We start from the raw sequence: 12,387 nt of genomic DNA, 5'->3' as shown, positions 1-12,387 counted from the left end.
GATGTTCATTGTTCCAAACAAGCATTCTCAAGATGGCAGACTGCATGGGACACTCCTGGGTCCTTCAGCAGAACTGAATGGATGTCCAAAGTGTTCACAAATAAGCTAAAGCAGCTGTTCTCAACCGTGTTCCCATCAGTTTGATGTTTACATAAAGATATGACAAAACTTCAAAAAACTGTTCAGAGAGCATAATTTATCAAGGCCACAGCAACTAGCCATATATAAGCAATAAGTCACCCTCTACCTGAGGCAGAGAGAAGATAAACTGCCTAACTGCCAAGCATACACCATATCTCTACCACTTTCCACCCAAGAAAGCCTATCAGTTATATCTGTTATATAACAGAGTAAGTAATATTTATAGGGATATTTCTAAATATGTCCTAAACTATTTTTCTAAAAATATTTTAAATCTTTGATACTTTATTACCAACAAAGTACTATGGGATCTTACCCCTACATGCATCACCACACCACACCTTCAGCATCAAACTGTGACTGGCTACCAGTTAGGTATGCATGCTGACCAAGTTAAAACAGGACTGGTTATAGCACTGTAACCCACATTCTGTAGGTTACTATTTCTAAGAGGCAACTGTAAGTGACAATTAGGAAGAGGGTAGAGAACTATCAGAGCCACCAAGATGGCTTGGACAGAAAGCAATCTTCTGAACACTTGGGGCAGGGAAAGTCACTTAAAAAAAAAAAAAAAGTGTTCCTTGTCACCCTCAGGGAAGTCTGTAAGACATGAACAAACTGTGCATGTAGAAACCATGAAATGGGTTCCAAGTACAATCACAACCGTGTTTTGTTAGAACATAATGTCTGTAAGAGCAGGAATTTTTGTCTGTTCCCTCACTGCTGTATTCCTAGCGCCTGGCACATAGCCAGTTCTTAATAAATTTGTTGAGTGAGCGAATGTTTTGTTACACCATGAACTACAATAATTTAAACACAGAAAAAAATGCCTATCTACATATTTCATAACCATGGCAAACTTTTAATCACAGACTGGCTTCCTATTCACCAGTCAAGTGCCCTCCCAGCCTCCTCCTCAAGAAACGTCTGTTTCAGAAAAGCACGCTCACTACTTGAACAACAAAACCTCCTCTCTTTGCTCCATCTTTTCAGTCTATAAGCATTCTCCCCTCTCCTAGCCTTAAAATAAAGACCAATCACATCAATCCTAAATGCTTCTTTGCCTTTGCTTAACCCTTAGGCTTTCTCCTCTCTCCCCTTCTTCCATCTTCTGCCAGCTTCTCAAGAGGAGCCTGTGCTTCCTCACCGCCCTGTTACTCCTTAACGAAGCACAGGTGCTCCGATGCCCACCACCCCACTAAAACTGCTGGTCAGAAGACAGTTACTACCACCTTCACATTCCTTGCCCAATGGCACTCCCACTGCTGACCATTTTCTCCATGGACAATGTCCTCTCCCCTGCCTTTTGGGTGTCATCTGTCCTGTAACATCTCCTTTGCAGGTTCTCCTCTGCTCTCTTCCGTGAAATCCTGGCACTCCTCAGAAGGAGGAATCTGAGCTAGGATTTCCCCACTACTCTTTCAGAGGTCCGGAAATGAACCGGGGCTGATCTATCAAGGAATTAAAATTGCCCAAAGCAACTCCCCATTCATTCTTCAATCTTCAGCAATTGTGAAAGATTCTGAGCAACCCAGGGTTCAAGTGAGCAAAGGTATCCTTACAAACATTCATAAGAAGCCATGAAACTTCAATCCCAAAGGAGGAATTATTATCACTGTAATAAGATATGTAAGATTAAGCATATCTTACTTTCCACAAGTTATTTTCTTAAAAGATGTATATAAGTAAAATACACATAATAAAATCATTTTCAGGAGTTTGGCACTGCATCATTTTTTATTGTTTTCTTAGGAGAGTGTGTGTGTGTCAGCTTACATTTTTTATTAAGAGGCCTTTCTTACAGCACAACGGTATTTCTTTCTTCATCTTTTTTCTTCAATGCCTACATCATCTGTACCATAAAAAGATAATCAGTAGGCAGCACTTATGAAGTTGTCCTCATATCCAGTATATACATGAATACTGTCAAATCCAGGCAGAATGGACAACTACCCCTATTTTCTCCAAGAGTTTCTCCTGAACCTAGCTACCAGTAGTGCTATAACCAGTCAGAGGACACAAGAAGTCAATCATCTTTTTACCTCCCCAAATGAGTTCCTAGCACAGTAGTATGCATACAGTATGCCAGTAAACATGGCCTGAGTTGAGGTGACAGTTTAAGTTTCTACAAGGAGCACGTATGTAAGTTTTACAGGACAGCAAAAACATTACTATGATTTTTAAGAAAACAAAATAAGGGAATAAAAGACAGTTAAGGGCAAAGATATTTATCTTGCCCTGAAGGAGATTTCATTTTTACCTGAGTGGACTTTCTATAGTTAAAGATAATCGCCTTTGTTTGTTAGGGAGGCATAGGGTCAGGGAGATTACTGAATTTTCTCAAAGCCACTAAGCTCTTCTAATTATCAAAGAAGATGTCTGCTGAACACAAAATAAAGATTCCACATTTGGGAGGCAGGCATTTGTTAACTTACATTACTAGTAGAGAACAAACATCAATAAGAGAATAAATGGACTAGAATTCAGTTAGGCATACTTCTATATTGGATGTTAGCCTTAGATGTTAATATCTTTACTCAAATTAGTAAACAGGCATAACCAACAATTAAATTACACCAACCAAAAAAAATGCTGAAGTCTGAATTGAATCTTTATTTAAAACCACTGGACATGAAAAATATTTTTTTAAGACCCACTTACACAAAGAGTTCTCATAACTACATTTAGGTGTAAAGAAATAAATTTCAAAATGCCTGAAATACCCAAGGCAGCTACCTTGGAGCATGCACTAGGACACTCAGGTGCAAGCTGAGGAGAGGCGGCACAGTAGGGAGTGGGTGTAAATACAGAACAGAGGATTACTACTCTGTCTCTTACTACTTCATTTGCCTGGAGAGGCTGCCTAACTCTTGTGAGGTATCTCCACCAACTATATAATGGGAATAATGGCAGTGTCACAGGGTGCAGGGGAGACCAAGTCTGTGCGTGCACTCTGTGAAGGGTGAAGGCTCCACGGTGTTAACAATGACTACTTCTAATGCACGTGCACTCCAAGCACATCTCCCATTCTGTTGGCAAAGGTCTGTGCATTAAGAATCCAACCATATTTTGGGAATGCAAACTGGTGCAGCCACTCTGAAAAACAGTATGGAGGTTCCTCAAAAAACTAAAAACAGAACTACCCTAAGACCCAGCAATTGCACTACTAGGTATTTATCCAAGGGATACAGGTGTGCTGTTTTGAAGGGACACATGCACCCCCATGTTTATAGCAGCACTATCAACAATAGCCAAAGTATGGAAAGAGCCCAAATGTCCACTGATGGATGAATGGATAAAGAAGATGTGGGGTGTATACATATATATATATATATATGTGTGTGTGTATAAATATATGTATATATATATGTATATATATGTGTATATATATATATGTATATGTATATGTGTGTATATATATATATATATATAAAGAAGATGTGGGGTGTATGTATATATATAAAGATGATGTGGGGTGTATGTGTATATACATATATGTGTATATATATATATAAAGAAGATGTAGGGTGTATACACACACACACACACACACACACAGGAGTATTTCTCGGCAATCCAAAAGAATGAAATCTTGCCGTGTGCAACTACATGGATGGAATTGGAGGGTATTATGCTAAGTGAAATTAGTCAGAGAAAGAAAAAAATCCTATGACTTCACTCCTATGAGGACTTTAAGAGACAAAACAGATGAACATAAGAGAAGGGAAACAAAAATAATATAAAAACAGGGAGGGGGACAAAACAGAAGAGACTCATAAATATGGAGAACAAACTGAGGGCTACTGGAGGGATTGTGGGAGGGGGGGTGGGCTAAATGGGTAAGGGGCACTAAGTAATCTCCTGAAATCATTGTTGCACTATATACTAATTTGGATGTAAATATAAAAAAATTAAAAAAAAAAAAAAAGAATCCGACCATATTTGCACCCTAGAGCCTACTCTCTTCTCTGGCACAGTAAACACAATGAAGTCTAAATTTATTTGTGTTTACAATTGGCTTTATTTTATACCAACTTCACATCACAATGAAAAATGTTAACATGGTTCAGTGATGCTTCCTGTGTATTCTGGAAGACTTAACCATAATTTAAAAAGTCATAATCAGGGGCGCCTGGGTGGCTCAGTCGGTTAAGCGTCCGACTTCAGCCAGGTCACGATCTCACGGTCCGTGAGTTCGAGCCCCGCGTCGGGCTCTGGGCTGATGGCTCGGAGCCTGGAGCCTGCTTCCGATTCTGTGTCTCCCTCTCTCTCTGCCCCTGCCCCATTCATGCTCTGTCTCTCTCTGTCTCAAAAAAAAAAAAAAAAAAAAAAAAAAACGTTAAAAAAAATTAAAAAAAAAAGTCATAATCAGATATGATTTTTACTCCAATAAAAGGCAAGAAAAGGAAATAAATAAAAGATAATAAAATGTATGTGCTGGGGTGCCTGGGTGGCTCAGTTGGTTAAGTGTCTAAATCTTGCTTTCACTTCAGATCACGATCTCATGGTTTATGACACTGAGACCCGCGTTGGCTCTGCCTGTCCTCCACTCATGCTCTCTAAAAATAAATAAACTTTAAAAAAATGTGCTGATGTAACTCAAACCTATCTCCTGATTTAAAATATATGTATAACGTATATTAAACATATATTTATATATATATTATGTATATATATGTATGTGTGTGTGTGTGTGTGTGTGTGTGTGTGTGTATATATATATAAAAGATTATCAAAAAGGTTAAGAGCACACAGTCTTGGAGTCAGACTACCAGGGTTCACATCCAGGCTTCAAGGTCAACTAGCTGCCAAGTTACCTCAACTCTCAGAGTGTCTGCTTTCTCAGTTGTAAAATGGGAATAAAACTTCACAAGGATGGTGTAAGTCTTAAATGAAAGAAGCTATAGGATGCACCCAGTGGACCAGGCACGGAGGAAGTGAGCTATTACTGCTCTTTCCAATAAGAGCAGCACAGCAGGAGTACGCTGCTGAACTAGGATGAGCTGATGGGAACTCAGCACTGGCCAGCCCCAGCCGCCTCAGCCCAGGACTCCACTGCTCCAGATCTCTAATGCCACTGTGATACTTAGAGAGGCAGGTGCTTGCACTTTGGAATTCTGAAGTGCTGGGACCATAAATCCTAGTGCTGTATTGTTACCCTTTGAAAGCACTTTCATAGCCATCATTTAATTCAATTTTCTCAAATGCTTGAAGTATGAAAGACATTATTTCCCATTCATAGATGAGGACAAACTCAAAGTGGTTCAAGTACTTTACTCAATGGTCTGCACAGGTGGGAAGACAGTACTGGGTACAGGCCTGTTGGTGTGAGCTGATGCTAACACGCCGTCTACCACAATCAGCTCCTGGAGAGCAGGTTTGATGTTTTTCAACTAAAGACACAGAAAATTCCCTATACAATAGCTGAAAGGGGAAAGAAGGAATCAGATGTGTCCATAAAGAACTCTTGAATTTGAAATGCAATTTGATTAGGCTTTTCATTTTAAATGAAACAGGAAAGAAAACTTCAATTTTCTATCAGAATAGTTTTCATTTTCAAAGTATTATCCATTTTCTCACCTTTAAGTTGGGCTACTTGACTCTTCAGAGGTCAAAGAAAAATTCTTGTGGAATTCATTTGTTCCTAATTTTTTTTCATTAGTCCTACATAAGCAATAATAAACATCTGGAAATAGTCTAAAATATTCACGTTTTTAAAGAATGTTTAAAGTTCTAAGAGAAAGTAACAGGTAATGATTCAAAATATCATTTAATAAGTGAAGTGAACATGCTACCAATTTTTTGAAAGGGCAGTCTAAAGGCCCCACTTGTAGTTAGTCTGATTAAACTTGAATCACAAAATGAATAATTAGAAACACATCAAGTTACAAATCAGAGGCTAAAAAAAATTTAGGCCTAGGTGTTTTGTGGTCCATCTGCCTCTGTCAGAGTCTAGCTATCCCGTAAGAAGCTGATCAGGTTTTGCAGTTCACTGGCCGGAAAGATCGATTTCAGTTGCTCCTGCCACTGCCATCACTGCCACCACCAGCAGCCCCTCTGTTCTCCATCCCATTCCTGATCTAGTCGCCTCTAAAAGTCTCAATGGCTGCTTCTGTGCTCCAGCAAGGGAGAACAGGTCAATATCCTGAGCAAGTCTTATCCAGAAGCAGTTCTCTGGTACCTGAACTGATATAAGCCAGGGATTCCACCCCGGCTTCAGCTGCAGCATAGCAGCGGACCCCTCTGATGTCCAGGATCCAGGGTGAGACCCAGTGATATTTTGCTTTTCAGACTTATACAGGGGAGACCCCAAAATAACTACTAGGCAGCAGGGCAGAAACTGAAAGCCACAGCAGCCAAGAGCGCTAACTTCACCATTTCCTCACAACAATCACAGGTGACATAATCCTGGAGGGGAGGTGGTGATGGCTGTCATGTCTTCACAGTGACCACAGTGTCCAAACCCCAAATTCTTACACATCATCTTAAGAAAACAAGATTTTATCCCATTTTCACAGGTAAAAGAGCTGTGGAAGAAAGGGCTGAAATTCTGAAATTATAACATTTCCAGGATATTTTAACGGTTTATGGAAAAAAACACTGTATTTAGAAAGATTTGATGCACACGGCTAACTAAGCATATGGGGGAAAAATGAACACTTAAAATATATCCCTTAAGCAGAAACTTTTTACGAAATGTAAATATCAATTGTTTTTAATGTTTTTAATGTTTTATCAATGTTTTTAATGCAATTTCTCACAGTACACTTAAAATCAGTCCCAGATTAGCTATTTAAAAAATCAATAATTGATAGCGTATTATTTTTCTAGGTCTTTGGGCTAATTTCTGTGACAGATTTAAAAACAATACGGCTTCAGCCAATATAAAATGTAGCTCCTGTGCTCTGTATTCCCATGAAATAATATATTGGGGCAAAAGTAACCCAAAGCATGAGGACAGAAATCAGCCTATGAAGAGAAGGATGGTATAACTATCCAAAGTGTACAGCAAATTGATCACAAGGGCAAACCCTATCAATGCTTAATAAATAATTTATAAAGTAATATTTATTTTTAATAAAGGACTAAGAAATAGAGAAAAAATGTGATTGCAATGGCATTATAGGAAACTTGCTAAGGCAAAGAATTCAGTGCAGGAGGCTTACTAACAGCAAGTCTTAGAGCCACTGTCCAGCACAAGTGAAAAGTCAAGACCTGTCTGTGTTTTGGGGGGTCAGGGGGCAGGGGACATGACATGTGTATGTGTTGTAGGCAGGGAATATTAAACAGAGAAAGAACTCAGAAACAAAAATTTCATCTTGGCTCGGTATATGGCCAACCATATTCTCTACTCATATAAGAAATTTCTACTCATTTGCTTTTAGTAATTAAAATCTGTGACATTCAGTATTTTGGGGAACCTTCAATCAGAATAAAACATTACATTACACAATTTAATTCTTAGCAAGTTGCTGTATTTAGAGATAAGATGACTTTCAGACACTGATGGTTTTAGATTTTACCACCAAAACTTGGCCCAGGAAGTGAGAGGGAGAAGAGAAATCAAGAAGTTTGCAACATAAACCTTTTCTCTTGGATGCCCAAAGTGTCTTTATGGATCTAATCCCAAAAACGGAAGGCTCTGTTCTCACACATCTCTGGCATTATTTAAAACTCCTAGAGAATCCTCTTGCAGTGGAGGAAATGTTCTACTATGCATTTATAAAACTGCAGGATGATTTCAGTTTGCATTGTGCAAATTGACAGTCTACCTGCCTTATTCAGTGGTAACAAAAACTTTTGCTAGTTATCAGTCACAATAAGCTAAAGGAATAGTGCTAATTGCAACTGAGACTCAAAAGAACTTTGCTCTATTTCTCATCACAGCTGTGTCTGTGGATAAATCAGGTGCTAGCAGCATGTGCTAGCAGGTGCTAGCAGTGCTCCCAAATATCTGAATAGCTGATCCCAACATTCAAAATCCAGGAACTGTATGGGTTGTGATGGAAGCAGAAAAGGTCAAGTATTCTTCAGTACCAGGAATCCAAAGACAAACAGTGATTAGTACTGGATGTGCTCAGCAATGAATTAGAAGCAGCTTCAGTTCTGTACATGAAGAATAGCAATGGGCAAGAGATTTTCTGTGGCTATGCTTCAAGTTGGTACAATCACAGTGATTAAGTCAGTTAAAAAGCCTTATTCCAAACCTACCTGAAAGTCATATTCTTCTAGAACTTGAGCACCAAGCTATTAGATTAAAAAGAAAAAAAATTCATAATGAAATTCATACTTTCTAGGAATTGCCAACTCTGTCCAAATTATGTGAAAAGAACCCCCGCAATACAGTTAAATCTGAATTTTCAATATCAGGAAGCAATACAACTAAGTGTCACTGAACAATGCATTTTAAAGTTTTAAGTAAAAAAGAATGTATACATATGGGCATTTATGGAAAAACTTTACAAATTTAGGAAAAAGACAAAAGAGGGCTTTGTTCATTAGAAGATATCCCTGGGGATATCCTTTCCTTATACAATTAAAGCTAAATCAAAAAAACCCAAAAAATAAAACAGCTTTTAACAGTATAGTTACCAAAAATTAGATTCAAAGTTACTTTCAAAACTCTTCTCTAACCATAGCTGTTAAACACTAACATGCTAATTACTCAGTCCTAATTTTTCTCCACTTTGCAAAATACTATACTCCCAGTACAGTTACAGGCTTTAAAAAAAAAGTAAGGATTTTCTCATCATTTAATGTCAGTTAATAAACATGATTCCACTTTTCTAGGCCTTCACTGATTTTCATTTGTATTTCATGTTAGGGCTGATATCCAGGTTTAAAATTTCAAGAGTATGTAAGTTCACAAAAGTAATCATTTCAGTAATTAGAACTAAATACAGCCACAAGTGGTAATTTTCAAATTAAATTTTTGTAAAGTTGTTAGATCTTTAAGGGAACCAAGAGATTAAGTAAGTCACCTCTTCTTTTCACAGATGAGAAAACCAAACCCAGAAAACCAGCCCTATGTCCTCACAAAGTGATGAGAACCTTGATCTATGTACTACCAGTGATATGCTTTATCCCATATCACATAATTCTGAAAGTTGTGTTTTCCATTATTCTAGTAAGTAATTTCAAAATAATAAAAAATAAATTCCTCTCAAGATGACACATAATCTATATACATTACCTTTCCTAAACTAATGGTAATTAGTAAGGTAACCTTGAGTGTCTTAACCTCATCTTCATTTGTACAAAGTTTTAACTGGTCTTCATAGTTATTTGCAGTGATATTGCTGACAGTTAATGAGTACTTAAAAAATTTTTCCCCATTCATGCTCTGTCTCTCTCTGTCCCAAAAAAATAAATAAACGTTGAAAAAAAATTTTTTTAATGTTTACTTTTATTTGAGAAAAAGCACAAATGGGGAAGGGGCTGAAAGAGAGACAAGACAGACAGACAGACACAATCCGAAGCAGGCTCTACGCTCTGAGCGGTCAGAATTAAGCCTGACGTGGGCCTTGAGCTCACAGGCTGTGAGATCATGACCTGAGCCGAAGTTGGATTCTTAACTGACTGAGCCACCCAGGCGCCCCAACTGAGTACTTTACTGGGTCAAGAATCATGCTTTATTATTTCATCTCATCACCCCACTCACACCATTTCTGAGGTGAGAAATATGAGGGTCAGAGAAGTTAAGTGACTTTCCCTGAGTCCAACGGTATTAAGTGCCTAGCAAGTCTGACTCTTAGGGCCCAGGTTCCTAATCACTACAGCCCAGTGTAGTGCAGTTCCAAAACCACATTCAGGTTCAAAGTGGATGGAATTTGTTTTGCAGGTAAACACCTCCCAAACTGTGGACCTCTGCAACTGTGGAAGCTGCTGGCCATGCAAGAGTCATAGCTTCCAGAAAGACTTGTGGCTGCAAACTACCTTGCACCAGCTCTGATGTAACTCCTTCTTTGGGCCTCCTGTTCCACTTCCTAGCACACTGTGGTTACCTGTAAAACTACAAAAGCTTTTTATTTTGCCCTAAGCACAGAGATCTAAGGATTGACCAGTGGGAGCAATAATGAAGCAGAGAGCTCTGCACGGCTCTCTGGGCAGAGACAGAAATCTTGTCCACAGGTTGGTTCCTGAGCCCCATGTACACTCTACTCTCCACCCATTTAGAGCTATTTGAACTATACTTGCAGTTCACTTATCAGCAGAGGGACTGTGTCTGTTCCCCCTGCACCTCATGAAGTCTCCCTGTAAGCTCCTTTCACCTGTTTCACAACTCTGCATTCTTCAGAACTTGGCATGGACCTCCCATTTCCCTGAAAACCCTCCCTACACCAGTCTCACTCCCAGATGACTAAGAGCTGCACAACCCTTGTCATCAGTAGACTGTTACCTTGTTAAACTCCTTTACACGCATCATCCCTCTCGGGTCCCTAGCACCTTGGAGCCTGGTTCACAGAAGTCACTCAGAGTGCTCTTAAAGGCACGGATGGTGGCGGTGTAAGGGGGGATGACAGCACTGGTAATGGACATTCACCCTGGCATGTTTACTACTCTAGCCTTTGGTTTTTCTGGAAAGAGTATGCAAAGACTAGACAAAAAGATATTTCAAATGACCCCACATCTGACAGGCCTGTCTTCCTACAGCCCATCGGCTTCCTGGGACCTTGCCTGAGGAGGCCAGGCAGCTGATATAAACCTTGTGATGATGTGCCCAGGACACAGTCAAGCCCTGTGATTGCAGCATTTCAGCATGTTTGTTCTCCTACGGGAGATGGTCTTGGATTATTCCCAAAGACAGCAATACATTGTGTGGCACCAAAATATTCTACCAACATTGCACCTATGAAATTTTCACATAACATGAAAAATCCGGCTCACTTTATAGTAACGTACACTTTACAAACAACTCTTCGTAAACACCGTTGTTCAGTTAAGACATGACTACATACGCAATCACAGAGGAAAAACTGAAGAGGTTTAAAAGCGGCAAATCTATTTCAGATACTGAGGAACTTTAAATCAGAGTTCAGCAGAATTCACAATATTGACTTCTGCAAAAAGCCACACTTATATTTAGTAGAATACCAGTAATTCATTATTGCAAAGGGAGTAAAAACATATTGAAAACCATTTCACAGTGGAGATGAGGAGTATTCCAGATGGAGGAAACAGCACATTGAAAATAAAGACGGTGTCCTGAAAGGGGGAGCTAAGAGGGGAGCAGACCTGGTCACCAGGGGCTTCTGAGCTAGATTAAGGAGTCTGGACTTTATTCTGAGGATGAAGGAAAGTTCCGTGGACAGAAGTGTCAGGGTCATACCCTCACTGTAGAAGCCTCACTCTAACTACAGTGTAGGGAAAAGACAGGAAGACATGTCTAAAAGCAGGAGGCTGGTTAGGAAGGAGGCTTTGCAAGATCGGGATGAGGTGACAATAATGTGACCCTGGATTAGCAGCCGTAGGGTGAATTCCAAGGCTAGCAGGGAACTGGCAACAGTACAACTGGAGCCTGCTTGGATGCCGAGGATAAGAAAGCCAGAAGAATAAGAGCACAGCAATGAGGGAGACGATGGCAGGAGTTACCAACAGGCACCCAAAACAAGCAGGAGAACTGAGGGAGAGGATAGAGAAGCTGGGGGGCAGGGTGACAGGGATTCAGTGTGGACACAGGGCTACAGCACCTGCCGGAGCTGCACCTTCTAGAGAAACTATCCCAGAGGCAGTAGGATGCAGGGTTCTGTCAATGAAGCCAAGACATTTCAGGGACCAAAATCAATAAGAATGAGTCAGCAAAGATATAGTTAATAATCTCCTGATATATCCTTTCTCTCTAGTTAATGTCTTTCTTTTAATCTTGAAATGTGGCTATTTAGGAGTTTAGGCCCTTAGTGCAAGAAAAAGATCTAGAATAAAGAAATGTATCTGGGAACTTCCAAATATCTGAGAATTTAGTATGTGATAAAGGGAATACTTTTAATCAATAAACAGTGCTGGGACACCTAGTTAGTCATTTGGAGACAATGAAGTTAGACCCTGTACCATTCCTTACAACTTCAGATGGATCAGAAGTTAAAGTTTTTTTTTTTTTTAAATACATAAAAATATTAGAAAATGCTGGTGAATTTGTATAACTTTACAATAGGGAATAGTAAGAACCATTACTTATACGGTGTTTACTGTGCACCAAGCACTCACTGTCTGAAGAGCTATATAAACAGCCCTCATTATAACTATGAA

The 12,387-nt window shown here is 39.4% G+C and overlaps 1 protein-coding gene across 3 annotated transcripts in view; it reads right to left on the bottom strand.

Annotated features, from left to right (window-relative positions):
* Positions 1–12,387, bottom strand: part of MAP3K1 (mitogen-activated protein kinase kinase kinase 1) — a 77,385-nt gene that overhangs the window by 52,742 nt on the left and 12,256 nt on the right. Inside the window, exon 1 of one of the 3 annotated variants that reach the window (XM_043590659.1) lies at positions 8,353–8,378. The exons of the other annotated variants lie outside the window; for them this stretch is intronic. Within the exon in view, the coding sequence (XP_043446594.1) occupies positions 8,353–8,363 (11 nt within the window). The 5' untranslated portion in view covers positions 8,364–8,378. Of the gene's footprint in view, positions 1–8,352; positions 8,379–12,387 lie in introns of those variants that run through there. 3 annotated transcript variants of the gene reach the window in all.

This window comes from Prionailurus bengalensis, chromosome A1, assembly GCF_016509475.1.
Source record: "Prionailurus bengalensis isolate Pbe53 chromosome A1, Fcat_Pben_1.1_paternal_pri, whole genome shotgun sequence".
Taxonomy (NCBI): domain Eukaryota; kingdom Metazoa; phylum Chordata; class Mammalia; order Carnivora; family Felidae; genus Prionailurus; species Prionailurus bengalensis.
The sequence above is the reverse complement of the archived record's forward strand: the minus strand, read 5'-3'. Positions and strand labels throughout refer to the sequence as shown.